This window comes from Phalangium opilio, unplaced genomic scaffold (genome assembly GCF_054372755.1).
Source record: "Phalangium opilio isolate 3A_F unplaced genomic scaffold, DU_Popi_V2 ptg000003l_1, whole genome shotgun sequence".
Lineage (NCBI taxonomy): Eukaryota > Metazoa > Arthropoda > Arachnida > Opiliones > Phalangiidae > Phalangium > Phalangium opilio.
This window is the reverse complement of record NW_028324145.1, coordinates 5,949,312-5,968,810: the sequence shown is the minus strand read 5'-3', so window position 1 is coordinate 5,968,810 and position 19,499 is coordinate 5,949,312. Positions and strand designations below refer to the sequence as shown.

The window sequence follows — 19,499 nt, the reverse complement described above, 5'->3', positions numbered from 1 at the left end:
GGTTAACGAGAAAATGTGATTCACTTAAGCCTCGGCTTAAACCTTTCTGTCAAGTGTCAATCATGATGAAAACGGGATATCATAAAAATAAATAAATGTTTTAATTATTGTGTAATTAAAAATATTTAAGTGGCAATTTTACACAAATTATGGGTTTACTCACGATTCTAAAAAAGTTAAAGCAAAAAGAGAAGGAGATGAGGCTGCTGATTTTGTATCCTTTAAAATGTTTTTGTACTAAGAAGCCAAGGCTTAGTAAATGACAGGTTTTGACAGCTAATAAACAAACAAATTAGTCTTTAATTAATTATCATTAGAGGTCTGGATAATGCTGGCAAAACCACAATTCTAAAAAAATTCAATGGCGAAGATATAAACTCCATATCCCCAACACTTGGATTTAATATCAAAACTCTGGAACACAGGGGGTAATTAAAACTGCATGAAGATTAGCATAATTTTAATTACCTCAACCCACCATGTTCCCAACCCAATTACTTTACAGATTTAAATTAAATCTGTGGGATGTAGGAGGACAGAAATCTTTACGATCATACTGGAGAAATTACTTTGAAAGCACAGATGGTCTAGTTTGGGTTGTTGATAGCGCGGACCGAAGAAGACTAGAAGATTGTAAATCTGAACTACATTCCTTATTGGTAGAAGAAAGATTAGCCGGAGCTACCCTCCTTGTTTTAGCCAACAAACAAGATTTACCCGGATCATTAAGTTCTGAAGAAATTAAAGATGTACAAATTATAAATAGTCCTTTAAATTAGCAAAAAAAATTAATTTCATTTAATTCTAATTCTTATTTTTAGGTTATGGAACTTGATAACATCAAAACGCACCATTGGCATATTTATCCATGCAGCGCTATGACTGGACAAAACCTGCTTTTAGGCATAGATTGGATTATAGATGATATTTCAGCTCGAATTTTTACTTTAGACTAATTAATCCTTAATAAATTAAAAAAATACTTCCCTTTCTACCAAGATTTAGATTTAGAAAAGTCCAAATGTAAAATATTATATTTTGCGAGAGAATTGTACTTGTGATGAATGTAACTTATTAATTAGTACTAAAATTTGAAAGCCAAGACATTTTTTAGGATTAAAACACAACTGACCACTCAAGATCATGTTAATTATTTTGCCAAAAAATTTATGCTAGTTTTTAAATAATAAAACTACTTTAATCAAAAACTTTACAAATAGAAATAAGAAAACATGAGATTAACTTATTATTAATTATTGATACATAATTAATTTTTTTTACTTTTTCTTATTTTACATATCACAACTGTTGTTTTAATATTATATTAGGCTTCTTAAAATGTGCTAAAATAAAATATTAGACTCCTAAATTATTTGTATTTGACAAATAAAATCTGTAATATGACATATATTATTGTTTCTCAATGTAAAAAAAAAACAACAAAACCGGTAGTAAAACTGAAATAACTTTGAGCTATATAAAAGAATTTTGGATTTTCACTAGACCTAAGTTAATTTAATGCTACCAGAAGTGAGATGAGACTAGAAGTGAAGGGCTCTAGCATTGATAGTAGATCCTGGCACTAGTGAACAAATTTGATTTTATGCCGCTTCCATCGCGCCTACGCTTGCGAGAAAAAAATTGGTCGAGTTCCAAAAACATTCCTTACCCCCTTCCCCTCAACCTAAAGCCGAGGAACACGGACCCGGCTCCTTGAATCTAGTTCGGTCGTCTACCACCGCGAGCGTCTCACGTTTTGGAGACGAAATTCTGAAACCGCCACCAGAGGGCCAACCGTTCGTGTCTTATCAAGAATATTCACTTTCGCCAAGTGAATTAAGAATTTTGTTACCTCAATACTTCTGGTCTCATCTCACTTCTGATGCTACTTACAAAACTGTAAATGTCTTTTTAAACATATGCAAATCAGTTTAAAGTATTATTAATTCTTGGCTGCAGTTTCTTCTTCCACAATCTTTGATTTGTTTTCGTCAGTTTTGAGCTTATTTTTTGGGCTTTCTCTTTCTGAAATTTCGGCTAGATTTTCCTCATCTATTCTATCGTGTTCCTTTTTAATCAGTGCCTTTAATTCATCCTTAAAACAAATATTTAAGGTTTATAGGTCAGTTAAAAATTAAAATATATTATATTTAAAATTTTATTTACACCCCATCCTAAAGCATCAGCCAGAACTTGACAACCTTCGTCACATAATCCTTCCCAAGCTACATCTCTATGGTGGGTTTAAAATTAATTTTAAACAAAGTCTGCTTTTGAAATGGTCTATTCTTTCAAGAAGTTATATCTAGTATCTCAGAGAGAAGGTATAAATTCGCCAGATTTCCAGCTTTATCTCCAGTCTAAACGTAACGTAGGTCCGGAGTCAATCCCCGTCTCTAAATTACAACCAGCATCTCATTGGTTCTTGAAAACTCACGTCAGCGCGACGACGCGAGTGACGAAAACTACAGTCATATTTTCCGACTGAGGAGAGGCGAAATAGCCCGGCACCTCCTTTTACGTCCCCCCCCCCTTGTATTTTGAAAGGGGGACTGGGACTAAGGCGCGCGAATACAAAGGCATCTTATACCTTCTCTCTGAGATACTGATATAACTTCTTGTTCTTTCTGAAGTACCTGATGTTTGTTTCAGAATCAAAATCAAGACCTTCATTATAACCTAAAAGGCGACTAAATTGGCTACTCTATTTGGATTTTAAGATTAAAAAAAAAATACTTAATTTTAATTTAAAGTCTGAGAAACAATAGCTACGTCTATCATATCTTACTTGTCCACATTTCTCTTTGTTTATAAGTAAACGCGGAGTAGTGAAGGGCACTCTGCACCCAAAAAATTATTAATTAATTATTTAATTTAAATTAAATTAAAGTTTTGGGAGCAAACTTAACTTACTCGTCAACTAGGCTGGCAAATGGTTGAACAGTTAGAGATGTTCCAATGATAATTAATAAATCACATTTTTTAAAATCTTCTTGAGAACACTTGAAGTATCTTTCAGGTAAATTTTCACCAAAGAAAACTATATCAGGTTTAATTGGGCTTCCACAATCGCACTTTGGTATTTCGTCTTTGAATATCTTCTCTATATGGTTTAAAAAAAATTGATTTATTAATTTTATTTTGATAATTCCAAAATAAAATTACATGGTTAATACAACTTTTGGAAAACCGATTTCCCAGAGTTTTCCCCACGTATTTCCCTGAGTTTCCTAGGTTTTTTCCCCACATATTTCCCAGGTTTTTTCCCCAAATATTTCCCTACGTTTTTCCCCACACATTTCCCTGGGTTTTTTCCCCACACATTTCCCTGAGTTTCCTAGGTTTTTCCCCACGTATTTCCCTGAGTTTCCTAGGTTTTTTCCCCACATATTTCCCAGATTTTTTCCCCAAATATTTCCCTACGTTTTTCCCCACACATTTCCCTGGGTTTTTTCCCCACACATTTCCCTGAGTTTCCTAGGTTTTTTCCCCACGCAGGGCTCCCACCAAAATCTTAAAAATAAATAGGGGAAAAAGGGACTTTTCACGATAAAAATAGGGTAAAATAGGGACCTAAATTCTAAAAGTAGGAACCAAAAAGGGACCACTGGTAAAACAAAATGATATCCTTTCTGTGAAAATATCACAAACAGTTAGGAACCTATTACTCTTTTCTATTTTTTCGACCAAATAGGATATTATTTCTGACTTTCTTTTGTTTATATTCTTATTCTAAGGGAGCGGTAGGTAAGACTTGATACTGGCTCTAATGTATAAGGAAGGTTTTTTGATTAGAAGTAACTATTTTCGTATTATGTTTACTGTTTTTTAAAAAATCCACTGAACTAGAATTTGGGCCATTAACGGGGTTCGTACAAAATTTTTGGAATGAAATTCCCTGACTTTTCCTGGTTTTCCCTGACTAACTTGAACAAATTTCTCTGACCATTTACAATAACGTACATGGCGAAAATATATGAAAACCAATCTTAAACCACTCGAATAATTTTTGCACGAGTTGTTGTTGTTATAAAATTTAGCCAATTAATTCGTTTAAATTGAACATTAAGTAAATCATAAATAACCGGAGCGAGCGAAGCGAGCTCCGGAAATTTGGGGCTCTGGTAAAATCTCAGACAAGACATTTTCAGGTCACCCTTATACTTTTTCTGAGGTTTATAAAAATAGGGTGATTTAAGGACCGAATACCAATTTTAGGGTAGATTAAGTACCTTGTAGGAAAATAGGGACTTTAGGGACTTTTAGGGACCTGGTGGGAGCCCTGCCCACGTATTTCCCTGAGTTTCCTAGGTTTTTTCCCCACGTATTTCCCTGAGTTTCCTAGGTTTTTTCCCCACGTATTTCCCTGAGTTTCCTAGGGTTTTTTCCCCACATATTTCCCTGAGTTTCCTAGGGTTTTTCCCCACATATTTCCCTGAGTTTCCTAGGGTTTTTCCCCATATATTCCCTGAGTTTCCTAGGTTTTTCCCCATATATTCCCTGAGTTTCCTAGGTTTTTCCCCATATATTCCCTTAGTTTCCTAGGTTTATTCCCCATATATTCCCTGAGTTTCCTAGGTTTTTTCCCCCATATATTCCCTAGTTTTTCCCCCATATTTGGAATAATAATAGCAGGAGTGTTAAAGCAACTCCTTCAGAGCAAATTTACTGAAACCTCACCAATTTCCCTGAATTTGACTAAAATATTCTTTATTTCCCTGAGTTTTCCAGGTTTATATGAACCCTGAATTAATAATTTAAAAGTATACCCTTCATCCAATCAAGAGAGAATTCTTTTTTGCATCGTTTTCCAATGCAATGAGAGGTATAGAAGGTTCCATGAGCTTCTACTAATTTTGATTCCGGAAATCCAGCTACTCTTTCTAAGGTATCAATATTCTAATAATAATAAATAGTTATAATTTGTTTAATGGTTTATTTATTTAAACTAGATGTAACTAAATTAACCTGAGTATAAAGACGTAGAAGGAGTCCCTTTTGTTCAAGCATTTTAAGGAAATAGTGAGAAGGAGTTGGCTAATATGAAAATTAAACAATATTACTTAATTAAGCAATAATTATTAATGTCAATTTAAAGGGAGGGTGAAGTAGAAAATCAAGTGATTTTTTATCGATTCTTCTACTAATTATAAGACCAGTCTGCATAGTGAAACATTCAGGAAATATCTCTCTCCGAATGATTTTAAAATTCAAATTAGGTTCAGATTTTAAGGATAATTTTAAACAAGGACTTCCGACCAATCGCGTAACGACCTGCCTTTTTATTAACGAAATTCTCGTGGCACGTTCCATGTCTCGCGCCACGATTATCACGTCGCGCGCGAATTTTATCAAATCTCGTGATAAATTTCATTCAACACGGAACGTGCCAGGAGAATTTTGTTAATAAAAAGGCAGGGCGTTACGCGATTGGCTGGAGGACCTTCTTTAAAATTATCCTTAAAATCGGAACCTAATTTGAATTTTAAAATCATTCGGAATCTGTATTTCCTGAATGTTTCACTATGCAGACTGGTCTTATAATTAGTAGAAGAATCGATAAAAAATCACTTGATTTTCTACTTCACCCTCCCTTTAATTGCTATTAAGTCGCAAACCTTAAATTTCCCTGGAAACAATTCTTTGGCTAATTGATAAAAAGGTTTGGGGTTTTCCTAACAAAAATAATCGTAGGTTTCAAAGGGAGGAAACACTTTAAGGTAAGTTTGCTTTATACCTTGAAGAATCTAATATCAAAAATACTTTCAGGAGATGGAAGATTGTACTTTTGTAGATTATTATATAGTCCACTACCAGGTGAACGGAAGTCTGGTATCCCAGCAGCTATAAAGTACTCAGAAATTAATTATAATAAAAGTAGTTTTGAATTTAAAATTGGGTAATTTAATAAAGTTCTCACATGTTGATATTCCAGCACCAACCATTACAATTACATTTTTGCCTATAAAGTATAATGTTATCAAAACGAACACTGAAATAATTATAACATAGTTACATTTTTCACTTTTCATGAACTCCACAACTCCATCAAGAGTCAATTCATTTAAAACCTTCTCTAATTTCTCATCGGAACTTGGTCCAAGGTTCAATCTTCTAGCAAACAGTTGCTGTAACATGTTGACTTAAAATAACAAAATTATTTTAATTATTATTTATTAACAACTTATAAAAACATTAATAATTTTAATTAAATTAACACAAACTCACTCATTCCAGAATCATCTTGCTCCCCAGGGTCATCTCCCTCACTTTCCCTTGAATTCTAAAATTTAGAACATGATAAGATAATTACGTAGAAAGTCAAAGTCAAAGTTGCATCACATTCAAACGTGATGCAAATTTTATAAAAATAAAAATAAAAAAATGGCCTTGAAATAAAGCCCATTTATTTACATCAGATTTAGCACTCATTATGGAAGAATATATCAGTTTTTTGCAGTTGGAAATATGAACAAGTAAAAACAACACCTTAATGAACAAAAATATCAATATAAAGTATTTAATTACTATGGTTTAAGTCAATTAAAAACTCACTTCAAAAACGCGTCAACCAAATGGTAGGCGAAATTCCGGAACCGTAAGGGGGCGTTGAAAGCGAGTAGGCCGAAAATGACAAGCCCTTTAACCTTACCTGACACGTGGGTTTGTTTACGTTGGTACACCGTTCAAAACATTGCCGATTTTTGAACTAAATATATATAAATTTCGAAGATAAAATATAATTTACTTGATTAATGATTACTAAGCATATAAATAAATACTCAATAAAACTTTAATCGAAAATATACTCTAAATAAGAATGCCTATTTCAACAGGGGGCGCGAAACGTAAAACTTTGGCGCCAAATTTAAATGAGATACACCACGAGGTTTTAAAAACTTAGTGAACATTGCCAAGTTTTTCTCTAATACCCAAACAAATCTATTTTTACATTATACAAAACATTATAATACCCTTAAGTATATGACGGATAAAAATAGATAAGGACTGCATGTGTTTAGAAAGAGACAAGGTGTATCGAAGAATTAAATTCAAGGGCCAACTTAACATAGGTGTGCCGCCAGCCAAAACGTTTTCTTTATTTTTTTTCACTTGGAAAGAAACGTTTTTGTTTCTTTTTGGTCCATTAACAATTAATGATACAGGTGCAGTGGGAATGTCTTGTTATGGTACCTGGTTTGACTATGGTTACTATGGCAACCGCCTATAGCGTTTTTACTAACACCAAAATACCTGTGGCTTGAAAGTGGCCATACCTGGAAACTTTTATTTGGGAGTCTCGCTGCCCGTTAAGTCAACATAATTTTAAGAAATGGCAGAAAACGATGAAAACGAACAACTTATTTGGGTTTTTGATTCATTGGTTGGTTTTCTGAAAGGTCCGGTATGGAACATACCGATAATGACGTTCATTGAACAAAAATCAATAGGTAAAAAATATATAGTTTGTTTTTCTACGTGCATAAGTAATTGGATTTTTTTTTATGTTAACTTAGTATTCGAACCGTCAGAAGAAAATGATGAAGAGTATCAAAAAATCCACCAGGAATATAAGAATTTGGTCAGTAAATCATTCATTCAGATTTATTAAAGTTGGAAGTTATAGTACGATATCAGAAGGGGATAATAGAAGAAGGATGCCACTCTGTATCCTCTTCATACTTAAGTTATGTAACGTCATTCTTCCCAGGCTCACCCTTTTTGTTTGCTTTACCGCTCATCAAACTTCTTATGGGCATCGCACCGTAAGGTGAATTCTATAATTGTTTGGCACTAAATCCCCAGCAATCATCCCACAAACCTCGTCTTGACGTGGGACAAAAATCCACAAGCGCGTCTTGCCAAACGCTAATAAGAGTAATGATATGAGGGAACTATTTATCGCGTATGTGATTCGGTTTAGTAATTACCTTGCTCCAAATATTACGATGTTGGGAAGAATGACGTTACACTTACCCCGCTTTGTGGTACACTTCTCTCGAAGAGAAGTATTATATACTTCTGACGATATCTATTTTTTTTTTTTTTTTAGGTGGACTTTATGCTTGGAAGTCACATGGAAGATTTGGGTATTTCACCGGAACAATTCGAAAAGGCTTGCGGTAAAGCAACTGAAAATATTCACACCAAGTTTCACCAGGTATAATTAATAACCCTAAAAGTGATCTGCAAAAATATATTGTTACAGGTTTAGTATCTGAACAATGTGCCGAGTTACTGGTCTTATTACCTTTTCCGCAGAGTTTATTTGAGCAAGTTTGGGCCGCCGACGATTACGAAATCTTCAAGCGAATGATGACGCAAAAAAATATCGAACTTCAACTACAAGCATTGGAACTTTTAGCCGCTAAATTTGGTCTCGTTCCAGAGTCTCTTATATCGGAAAATACCTTTAATCCGTTGAAAGACGAAGAAGAATTGATGGAAGAAGTTTTGAAGTCGGGAAAATTATTCGATCAACACATTTTTTTTTCAGGAAACAACTAAATAAAATCCCATTCTAGGAGATCTCTAGAGGAACATAATGAAATGAAGGAAATGGAGGAAAAAGAGGAAGCTGAACTCAAGAAAGCTCTTCAAGAAACAATGGGTGAAAAGAGCCGGTTGGAAACTGAAAGGATGAGAGAACACGACTTATTAGAAAAGGTCTACTAGATGCATCCCATACCCAGTTTACGAAAGAAAACTAATTAAATACTTACAGGCCATGAAGAGTTCCATTGGTATCGAAGAAAGTGAACCCGAACCAACGCCAGTCGCACCTCCCACCTCAGTTTCGGTAAAAATTAGTTTTAAAATTTGACGAATTAAATGTTTAACAGTCGCCTTGTTTGAAGATCAATCCGGACGAAATGAAAAAACGCCAGGAATACCTTCGAAAGCAAAGAGACCGATTATTAGCCTTAAAAAGACAAGAAAGAGAGAAGCAATTGAACAATTACGAAAATTCGAGTACCGAAAAACGACCAAAAACTGCCAGAGCCGCTAAAAGCGTCATAAATTTGGAATCTCCATCCGAATCTCACGATATGGATCCTAAAACTTTAGCCTTTCGTAGATCACTAGCCGCTAGATTGAAAGCCGAAGTAGTTGGTTAGTTTCTAATTAAACATTTATCTTATTGTTTTGTTCCGCATGATTGTGCCGGGTTACTTAATTAGCTTTGCTAAATACGCGGCGTTAAAAAATTAATTCTCCTCTTTTTTAACTTTAAATTTAAACCATTACGTTTTAAAATTAAACAAACACTACGATCGTTTTAGATGCATAAAAAAGGCGATAGCTGCACTGTGCACGTTCAACTAGGTAAGGAATCACGTACGCCAAAGTACTTGACCATTGGCTGCGCCTGACCATAGCTACAACTATATATAGCTATGGACTGACAGTATAGTAATAACGTAAATTGTTACGACTTCAACCATCCAAATGTACAATTTCATTTTAAATTTCAGAGCACCACAAGAAAGGCTAGAAAGAATTTTTAAACTAATCTAATATATATCTCATTTAAAATTAAGCTTATCATGATTATCATTTAAAAAAACGAAACACCAAATGATCGAGAAATTAATTCCGTTCATATCATATTGTTAATTGTTATTTTCATTAAAAGAGTGTCTTTCTTATAATAATTAATAATCCCCACGCACTAATTGAAATTAAAAACTATTATATCATTCTCTAAAACTAAAATAAATTAAAAATAATTATATTATAATAAAATGGCGGATAATTTCACTTAATACAAAATATTTCCCAAAAATAAAATGTATCTTAGAAATGCAAATAAAGAAGTACTAAACTAAACTTACTAATTGAAATTATTTTAAAACATGATTTGGGGTTTTTCAGAAGTGCCTGACAAATTAACACTTGACCTCTGATTACAACCGTTTTTATTATTCAGTTAATTTTATATAGTTGTTCAAAGTTTCAAACTTCGCATATTCCAATAATATCTTATTAAAAAAATAGTTAGCATTTAATTAGTCTTAAAAACGAGGACTACTGCGCCATCCGCCATTGCTTTAGTGACGTCTGCTAAACCGAACCTTTTACACTTCCTAGCCTGTGAGAATTCAACCAATCCCGTGGGGGTAAGACGTTCGGACTAGCAGACGCCACTAAACCAATGGCGGATGGCGCAGTAGTTCTTTGGTTTTTAAGACTAATTAAATGTTAATTATTTTGTAATAAGAGATCATATGTTGCCTGACCAAGAAGTGATATCTAGTTTATTAGGGAGAAAGTATAAATTCGCCAGATTTCTAGCTCTATCTCCAGTCCAAACGTAGGTCCGGAGTCAATCCCCGTCTCTAAATTACAACCAGCATCTCATTGGTTCTTGAAAACTCACGTCAGCGCGACGACGCGAATGACGAAAATTACTTGTATTTTCCGACTGAGGAGAGGCGAAATAGCCCGGCCTCCTTTTACGTCCCCCCTTGTATTTTGAAAGGGGGACTGGGACTATGGCGCGCGAATACTTAGACATCTTAGAACTTCTCCCTAATAAACTAGATATCACTTCTTGGTTTAGTTGTGTCTGCTAAACCGAATCTCTTACTTCTCTCAGCCTTTGAGAATTCAACCAATCCCGTGGGGGTAAGAGGTTCGATTTAGCAGACGCCACTAAAACAATGGCGGATGGCGCAGTAGTTCTTGATTATTTTTAAGACTAATTAAATGTACTAATTGTATTGTAATAAGATATCATGTGTTGCCTGACCTTTTCCTTTAATGATTTTGATATTATTGTATTAAAATAAATCGATTTAAATATTTATTATTATTCATCCTTTAACCGTGTTAATAGATATTTCGCAGCGGCAAATCGGCAACGGTATTGTCAAATTATTTAAACAACCACTTTTTATTCAATAAAAAGAACAACACCTTAATATGGGCAATGATCTACATACACAAAACCCTACCTGTGAGCATGACCATATTTTTTTTTTTTTTTAATAGAATGAAATACTAGTTTTTGTTGTTGTTGTTGTTGTTGTCATTTGTTTTTAAACATTTTAGTTTGCTTTTTCTCTTCTTCTTCTTACATCATAAATTTGATGAAATTTAAAATTTACAAATATTAATTATTATTTTACGGAAAAATAAAATAAAAACGACAGTCATTTGTTAAACAGCTTAAATTAAAAAAATGTAATTTTCTTCTTCTTTCATAATTAGAGTTCTTCAATTATTCATAATTTAATTGAAATTAAAATTAAAATTAAAATAAAATCAGGGATAGTAGGTAATAATTAATTAGGATGATTTTTTACTTAATTTATATAACTATATCATTGCTCAAGATTTTTTATAGTAGAATATTATTTTTTGTTTGTTTGTTTGTTTGTTTTAAAAAGTCTATTTTTTTTTCTTTCAAAGTTTTAATTCAATGTCATTTTCATTAAATGGAAAATTTCAAAAGCATTAATTAATTATTTATTTAATTTATTTATATATATATATATTTTTTGGGTTTCATTTCATGGTTTAAATTTATTATTTTTTATAGCATTATGGTGGCGTAAATATTATTTTTTTTTTAAACTGTTTTCTTTTTAAATTACAATTTCTGAAGGAGATTTGTTTTTTGTTTTTGTACACAAAAGGTTGTATAAAAATATTACAGTCCGGTTTTTTTATGTTTATTTGAATTTTTTGTTTACTTTATTATGTACTTTTTTTATCGACTATGATACGGTATTTTATTTTATTTTATTTTATGTTATTTCTAAATGTATATTTCCAGCCTCTGTTCTTTGTAATTAATTAACTTGAGTTTTAATTACAAAAATGAGTTTCAAACCAATCAATCTTTCAAGCTAAATCGAATTACATTTCTCAACAAAAAGTAAATCACGAGTGTTCCGATCGAGAGTTATGCCTTAAATATGACGAAAAATATCCTGAGGGGGGGAGGGGGGGGGGGAAGAGAAGACCACGATCATTAAATTAAATTGCAATTAAATTAGGGAGAATTAAGGTTTCAGCGTTTATGTTTAGTGTTAAAACATTCAAAATGCCAGACTTTCGGAGCCCTAAACTGTGGTTAACGCTAAGTAAATCCATTTCTCAAAAAGTAAATCACGAGTGTTCCGATCGAGAGTTATGCCTTAAGTATGACGAAAAATATTCTGAGGGGGGGGGGGAAGAGAAGACCACGATCATTAAATTAAATTGCAATTAAATTAGGGAGAATTAAGGTTTCAGCGTTTTTGTTTAGTGTTAAAACATTCAAAATGCCAGACTTTCGGTTTCGGAGCAGTAAACTGTGGTTAACGCTAAGTAAATCTGTATTATAATAACGTAGCCATTGAAGTAAAAACAACGGGGTTATTTTAAGTTCAGTGTAAAGAATATGGACTGTGTTTTAGTTTTATTTTCTTTCCTCAACTAAATATATATATATATATATATAACAAAGAATATTAAGAAAAAAAAAATAATATTCATTCGGCTATTCACAAGATACAGAAGACATTTTCTCTAATCTACCGAGGAAAACAAATTAAAAACAACCGAAGTTCTAATTCTAAGTGGCATATCATGTAAAGCATTCTGGCAATTGTATTACGATATAAACACGCGCGCACTGCTGTAATTTTTACGTTCTTTCTTCATTTTAGACTCAACTAATTAAATTTTTCTTTTAAACGCAAGGCAATGTTGTCTCTCTCCCTCTCTCTTCATTACTTTTTGTTATATATAATATATATATATATACTTATGTACACGCACAATTTACACGTTTATTTTTTTTCCTTAATATTTTGTCTAAACGCGGCGTGGCGCGGCGCGGAACCAACGACTCTGGACCTTATGAATTAAAATATTAGAAAATGTTGGAGGGGGAGAAAAGAAAAATGCTTTTGTATCGTATGTATGTATGTTTTGTTACCATTTGAAACTGCCTACCTATGTACAAATTTTTAAAAACGTAACGTAACGGATACTTCATGGTTATTTATTTATTAAAAATTTTAATAAATAAATAAATAACAGGGGTGTGCGAGTACTCGTTAAGTTCGAGTACTCGGTTCGAGTATCGAGCCGAGTACTCGACTCGATACTCGATAACAACACATTGAGATACTCGAGACAGATTCGAGTAGCTTTTTAACATCTTAAATACTCGACAAATACTCGAGTCCGAGCCTTACAACTATAGCAGACGATGAGTTTGAGCATTTATTTTGAAAATCACCAGTTCAATGTTTAATTGATCACTAACAATCTTTTTGAACTAGTTAGATATTAGATAATTGAACATCTCCGTTATTTTTAAGAAATTTACAAAATTGCTACTCGACAAGTCAATATTTGAGACTCGATAATTACTCGAAAGAACCAAAATTTGACCTATCTAAATACTCGATACTCGAAAGTATTTTCGAGACTCGGCTCGATACTCGATAAGAAATTAGTTTCGATACTCGGACTCGGCTCGAAAACGAAAAAACGGGACTCGCACACCACTGATAAATAACCATGAAGTATCCGTCAGGTTTTTAAACATTTGTACATTTACTCGCACCATGGTCAACAAATTCAATTTATATGCCTACCTATAATAATAATGATAAATATCTTCCGATAGAAACGCCGCTGATTTTGAATGAAAAATTAATTCATTATATATTTCGCAATTTCTAATATTTTTGTATCTAAAGTTCATTGGTTTATTTATTTATTAAAACAAAAGAAACGGAAAAACAAATAGTTTTTTTTTAGCTGTTTAACAAAAATGGCTCTCCTTTCTTTAAGTATATTGTTTCCCGTTAATTTCAAAAAAAAAAAAAAGATAAAAATATTTTATTTTGAAATTTGAAGATTGTTTGTTACAAATTAAAGCTAATTAATATTAAGATTTTTAATTTATAATCGAATTAATTAATTAATTAATTAGATAACCCCCTCCCCCCCTTTTAACGAGAACGAGAGGTAAGGTTAGGCTAATAATAATTATTCAAAAAAAAAAAAATTAAATAATAAAAACACAGGCGTTTCGGATCCTATTTATAATTACTGTTCCACCGGAAGTTCAGTTCTACTTTTTTATTTATTTCTTTCTTTCTTTAAAAAAATGAACAGTTTATCTTCATCTTCTTCTTTATCTGGGCCCAAAAACCTTAGTCTCGAGTCCAATCCTTTATTTTATTTTTTTTTCATTTGCAAAACACACAATTTAAAAAAAAAAAAAATAATTTCCCTTTTTTTTTTTAAAGTTTCTGTTACGTGCTCCGTCCGATCATCCGATGTTCGTTTAAAGTAACATATTCTTGATGATAAAAACACTTCCGAATTGTTGTTTTTTTAAACGCAGTCACTTTGAAAGTAAAAATGTCACCTTCGTTTTTGCACCTAAATGTGTGAAAAGTATTTTTGTTTTCTTATTAACCTAAAAAAAAAAATACCGAATGAAAAGAAAACGGAAAAGTTCCGAAGAAAATTTCCCCCCTCTTCTTCTTAAATAAGTTTTTGTGGGTTTATTTTTTTTTATAATAAGGCCGCTGTCTTTTTTGTTTTTTAAATTGAATTGTTTTCTTAGTCAGGCCAAGGCTCCCGTCCCAATGTATTTAAATTGTTTAAATTTAAATGAGTTTTATTTCATCTTCCATTCTGTTGGTTGGTTTTTTTTTAAAAAAGTCACACGCACAAATGAGTGACCCAAGGAAATGGTTATTTTTTTTTATCTGTTTTCACTTTTTTTTTTTGTTTTATTTGAAGAGAATGAGAGAGAATATTCACTGCTACGATGATGATAAGCGTGGACGTTTTGAAACAGGAAGATTCTCGTCATCTTGTTCTTCTTCTTCGTCCGAATCTTCGTCTGGATAATCTACCAATCCCTATAGTAATTTCAAAGTATTTCTCTCAAGTAAAAATGTAAATGACGCGTCGCGTTTCTGTTTTTTCTTTTCGAAGGTAAAGTAAGCCTAGATCGTTTCTTAATACTGACTTTTCTAGGAAGCGCTGAGGATTTCACTTCCACAGTAGTAACGATGGATGCGGAATTGTTTGGAGAGGAAGGACTTCGCTTGTGTATCACAGGTGAGGCGGGCTTTGTGTGAACCGCTTTCACGTTTTCCTTTCCATCAGCGTCTCTTACTGCTAAGATATATAATTAATTTCAGGGCAAAATTCAAATTGTTTTCTATTCTATTCTATCATGAGGGATGATGGGTAATCTGAGAGAAATCGGCGCGCTAACTGTGGCACAGCTCAGGTTGGGTGGGACACCAAAAAATGGGGGAGGAATAATCGGACTCAATGGTAATTGGCTAAGGGCTACAGACCAGTCTGGGAAATAAGGATATTTTTTAAACTAGTCCTTGGGACCAGTGACCCCCCCTAGTGTCCTAAATAATAAACTGGTCTCCGGACTGGTCCCAGCCTTTGTTCTCCAATAGATTTGCAATTAATAAACTGGTCCCGAGGACCAGTAACCCCCACTTCTTGAATTAAAAAACTAGTCCAAGCAATTAATAAACTGGTTTTGGACCAGAGGAAGTGTGCTATTTCCCAGTATGCTACAGACGAACCAATTAAAATTGAGTCCTCCTATTCATCCCCCCTTTTTTGGAGTCCCACCCGACTTGAGCTGTGCCACAGTTCGGGCGTCGATTTCTTTCAGATTACCCATCACCCCATGGCAAGATACAAAGTCACACAAAGTGTTAAACGTCATTTAATAAATATACCTCGTTTATCAAGTATTTTCCCAAATTCAAACTCGTCATCAAGCTTTTTGTTTAAGGGGTCACCAATTTGTTCTCCATCTTCCATCTCGTCATCTTCATTAAACCACATTTCTTCATCTTCGTCTAACTGCCTCGGATCTCGTCTAAAATGATTGTTTCTTAATATCGAAGTCACTCTGCAATTATAATTAAAAAAATTAGCACTTTTGTATAAGGAGGATTACAAAAAAAAAAAAAAAAAAGTGCGTCAAATACCCGTCAACTATGGGAGGTCGCTCTTTCATCCGATCTTGATGCTGTTCGTATCTTAGACGTAAAGATTTGAAAGTTTGAACGTAGTCCACTTTGTCTAATATTTTGCCAAACCTCTCTACAACGTGAGTGCAAAGGGATTTCACATCCTCCTAATTTAAATGGGAAAAAAAAACATTTTTAGTCAATAAAAAAAAAAAAATCAAAAACATTTCAAAAATCCGGGGAAAATATATAACGTTATCTATTACCACTTTTATAAATTCAAACATTTCAACAACGGCAGAATCTAGAAGATTGTATCGACCGGAGTTCCGTCTAAAGGCATCAATTACGGGGGCAAAAAGATTCCCATTAACTATGTAACGATTGTAAAATTCATCCTTCAAATTGATGATCTTTCGCATAAAACGTAACGCGCCTTTTTTTTTTTGGAAATAAACAAAGACGAGTGAGTTTAATTTAATTTCACCTACAGAAAAAGCGACTCGTCACGTCTTACATAGAACTAAAAAAGTGTGCTTAGATTTCATCAGAACTAATATCCTGCGAAGGAGATCTTTATGGAGAATGTAGTTTTTTATGTGATACGTATGATGTTCAACGCAAAACGTTAACAGCTCAAGGATCAAACCTAAAAGCTGCGCAGTCTGACTGTCTTCTGCTTGAAGAGAAATATCAAATTAATCTTTAATACAACGTTTAAAGGCGGAATTCGTAAACGTCGGACGCAACCCAATTTAGTACACGCAAAGGCAGGGCGTGTGCGAACGACGCCCTGCCTTCGCCTGTACTAAATTGCGTTGCGTCCGACGTTTATGAATTCCACCTCTATTTTTTCTTCTTCTTTTAAAGTTACCTTTACTCGGCTTATCCTCCGCAGTGTTGGCTAAAACTGGGGCTATTAAAACGTGCATACAATGCTTATAAAAAAAGTTTAAGAAATCAGTTTTCTCGGATTTCTGAAATTTTAAAAGAAATTTAAAATTAATTTCCGCGTTAACCCATGAAAGAAAAGCAGATAAAAATATTACAACTACATTAACAGTTGCCATCATATTCTCAGGATCTAGCAAAAGCCTCAAAATACCGGATAGCTGTACAGCACCCCCTAATTCTAAAGGACAAAAAAGACGAGGCGTAAGTGGCTTAGAGAATGAGATACGCAATATATCTTTCATCGCACCAGGGTCAGAGTCGCAAATCATCTGTTCAATGATAATATTGATAATTAACTGGTCCTCGTCTTGCGTGGCGACCTGTTGCAGAGCGTACTCTCTAACCATGGACGGACTGTAGTCCACAATGTAGGACAAAATGTCAACGGACGCGGACTTAATGGTCAGATCATCCATCCCCAATGTGATCTCTAACGCTTGCAAAATGCCAAGGTTGGAGAGAGATTTGAAGAACGATTCTCGACTCTGAGGTTGAAGAGTTTGAGAAAACGTGCAAAATTCTCTTAAAAACAAGACCAGGTCTTTTCTTTTTTCATCGTCAGTGGCATCATCCGTTAACTGGGCGAAGAGCTCTGCTAAAAATTTTTCGTCCTCCTTCAACAGGGTTAAAAAGAAAGAAGGTTACGTACATATTCAATCTCAATCCGAGCCAGCGAAAAACGTCTAAACTTTAGAGATAGCCAACCTGTAGTAAGGAGACAATCTCAACCTTGTTGAAAAAGATGAATGAACTAAGAGTTGATAACATATTTTCTTCGAACACCGACGGTGTGGGTAGCACAACATCTTGAATGTATTGTACGCGGTAAGTTTGATGAATCTTGTTCACCAATTCTTGATTGGCAATGGGAACGACTTCTTTAAACCGCGAAACACCTCTCAAATATTCGCGATGTCTTTTAGGTACTTTTAAACCCGGATCATACTCTAACACTCCCACTACGTCAAATATGACATCATCGGAGAACATTACCTCGAACAAAGCATTCTTATTCAGTAAAAAGAGGTTCTTAAAAATGTCATATAACTGATGTAACCCGTCCAAATTTTCTAAATCCTCGCAAACGTGAAACACTTCAAGAAGTTTTTTTACGTAACTTTCAGTTTCTATCGCCATTGCGAGTTTCTCTCTTCTAATGGGAGAAGGTAAACACGTGCTAATTAGTTCACTAATTTCTTCTAAGCGCCCGAGTTCACAAGGAGGAAGTTCTATCGGAGGAGCAGTGTCTGACACGTCTTCAAAACGTTCGTCTTCCGATTCTTCTACAATATCTTGGGTAATTTCCACAGATGGATCTTTCCCTTGAACCTGTTAAAGATACTGCGTGAAACCAAAATCCATTCTAACAGCGGGTAAGGTTGGATAATTACTTGACAAATCTTTTCCCAAATCTCGTCACAGCCCGCTTTTTCTTGGAAGCTCAAAGCTAAATCATAGTTATCGCCTTCAGACCATACTATTAAGGTTTCTTGTTGTTTCTGATACGCTGTATCTGGTTGAATTTTTGATTCTAACAAAATGTTCCCTACAACGCAACAATATGGTTTTTAAAGGGTTTAACACTACCACTCTCTCATTAACGTACCATCTGATTCCGCCCTAACCAGTAAAGACATGCCCTTAAGCTTTTCAACGTAAGAAGAGGAAACATGGCCCGTGCCTCTATCATCCCACTGACGTTCGGCATTCAAGGCATATAATTTTACACGTCTCCGAGTATCAGCCATAATGGTCACTTCTTGACCCAATTTAAAAGAGGACAACTGCCCAATTTTTACGTATTCATAGATTACATCCCTGGCAAATTCTAAAATCAGGGTAATAAGTCAAAAAATGACAAATCCATCACGTGCCATGAATTCTACCAAAACTATGTGTATGTCTACTAGGCATTGATTCTTCACCAATTGTAATCCTTCCAGATTTTTGCATCATTTCAGATGTATGCATAAATTAATGACAAAATTACAATGGCATCGTAGGAAGTACAGTAGATAATCTATCTGAACGAACATCTATTTATGGTTATACATTTAGTGCTGGGAAAGCCTGTGATGCTTATATTGGAAACTAGGTCTATAGCAGTCAATCAATGATTTCAATCATTTCTAAAATAAAAACACGTCGTTATAAAATTGTGTAAAAGTAGCGCCGATTAAACCTAAACGTCTAAAAATAGTGGCTCGAACCTAAGCTTCACGGATTTATTACTATAGAAGTAGGCCTAGGAAAATCAGGCTAAATTTTTTATAAACAGACAGTCAACAACAATGCAGAAGATCAACGGCAATCCCCCCCAAACGCATCGTCGCCGTCGGACCCCGAAGATCGACACCCCGTAAAAATCAAGATTAACAGACCAAAGCCATACTTACGCTAATAAATCTCTCTTTTAAATGTTCTTGATTCGATCACGAACGTTTTTTACCTAATTATCATGACTAATTACGGTCTAAAACCAGCTAAATCCCGTTAACACACTTTAATCGGAAACCCCCCAAATTCGCCATTTTGAAAAAATGTCTTAGGTATCTTGTCACGTGACACACTACG

General features: G+C 34.0%; 4 protein-coding genes and 1 long non-coding RNA gene across 15 annotated transcripts; 2 read left to right on the top strand and 3 right to left on the bottom strand.

Annotated features, from left to right (window-relative positions):
• The first annotated feature begins 35 nt into the window (after positions 1-35).
• Arl2 (ADP ribosylation factor-like 2) lies at positions 36-1,410 on the top strand. Its single transcript, XM_089838275.1, has 4 exons — positions 36-214; positions 318-428; positions 506-749; positions 822-1,410. The coding sequence occupies exons 1-4, from the start codon at positions 150-152 to the stop codon at positions 954-956; spliced, it is 555 nt and encodes a 184-aa protein (XP_089694401.1). The 5' UTR covers positions 36-149; the 3' UTR covers positions 957-1,410.
• Positions 1,309-6,549, bottom strand: Sirt2 (NAD-dependent protein deacylase sirtuin-2). Its single transcript, XM_089838119.1, has 13 exons — positions 6,415-6,549; positions 6,229-6,283; positions 6,017-6,142; positions 5,921-5,962; positions 5,738-5,844; positions 5,619-5,675; positions 4,969-5,037; positions 4,770-4,899; positions 2,914-3,103; positions 2,789-2,840; positions 2,637-2,704; positions 2,167-2,233; positions 1,309-2,095 (listed from the first exon to the last, which is right to left on the bottom strand). Exons 1-13 carry the CDS (start codon positions 6,430-6,432, stop codon positions 1,943-1,945), a joined length of 1,134 nt encoding a protein of 377 aa, XP_089694245.1. The 5' UTR covers positions 6,433-6,549; the 3' UTR covers positions 1,309-1,942.
• Positions 6,550-7,113: 564 nt separating this feature from the next.
• Positions 7,114-9,117, bottom strand: LOC149717318 (uncharacterized). The gene is made up of 4 exons (XR_016366613.1): positions 8,978-9,117; positions 8,724-8,894; positions 8,252-8,632; positions 7,114-8,187 (listed from the first exon to the last, which is right to left on the bottom strand). It is a non-coding gene; the product is annotated as an uncharacterized LOC149717318 (long non-coding RNA).
• LOC149717317 (cilia- and flagella-associated protein 36) lies at positions 7,310-9,835 on the top strand. 4 transcript variants are annotated; one of them, XM_089838168.1, is made up of 9 exons: positions 7,310-7,451; positions 7,518-7,582; positions 8,054-8,123; positions 8,210-8,459; positions 8,526-8,667; positions 8,726-8,800; positions 8,859-9,114; positions 9,285-9,327; positions 9,477-9,835. In XM_089838168.1, exons 1-8 carry the CDS (start codon positions 7,334-7,336, stop codon positions 9,290-9,292), a joined length of 984 nt encoding a protein of 327 aa, XP_089694294.1. In that variant the 5' UTR covers positions 7,310-7,333; the 3' UTR covers positions 9,293-9,327; positions 9,477-9,835. The 4 variants fall into 4 exon arrangements, with proteins under 4 accessions (XP_089694294.1, XP_089694303.1, XP_089694312.1 ...); XM_089838177.1 differs by having other exon boundaries at positions 8,054-8,161; positions 8,263-8,459; XM_089838186.1 differs by lacking the exons at positions 7,310-7,451; positions 7,518-7,582 and adding an exon at positions 7,887-7,988.
• Positions 9,836-10,870: 1,035 nt separating this feature from the next.
• flfl (serine/threonine-protein phosphatase 4 regulatory subunit 3 flfl) lies at positions 10,871-19,471 on the bottom strand. Of its 8 annotated transcripts, none has more exons than XR_016366535.1 (14): positions 19,322-19,455; positions 18,812-19,054; positions 18,532-18,753; positions 18,317-18,471; positions 17,631-18,254; positions 17,173-17,539; positions 16,846-17,103; positions 16,489-16,647; positions 16,238-16,407; positions 15,990-16,138; positions 15,735-15,910; positions 14,993-15,141; positions 12,146-14,882; positions 10,871-11,917 (listed from the first exon to the last, which is right to left on the bottom strand). XR_016366535.1 is itself a non-coding variant. In XM_089837826.1 (14 exons), the coding sequence occupies exons 2-14, from the start codon at positions 18,894-18,896 to the stop codon at positions 14,784-14,786; spliced, it is 2,547 nt and encodes an 848-aa protein (XP_089693952.1). In that variant the 5' UTR covers positions 18,897-19,054; positions 19,322-19,455; the 3' UTR covers positions 10,871-14,783. The 8 variants fall into 8 exon arrangements, 7 of the variants coding, with proteins under 7 accessions (XP_089693952.1, XP_089693970.1, XP_089693961.1 ...); XM_089837826.1 differs by having other exon boundaries at positions 10,871-14,882; positions 14,993-15,144; positions 16,489-16,650; positions 16,846-16,948; positions 17,021-17,103; XM_089837844.1 differs by having other exon boundaries at positions 10,871-14,882; positions 14,993-15,144; positions 16,241-16,407; ... (1 more) ...; positions 16,846-16,948; positions 17,021-17,103.
• Positions 19,472-19,499: the final 28 nt, after the last annotated feature.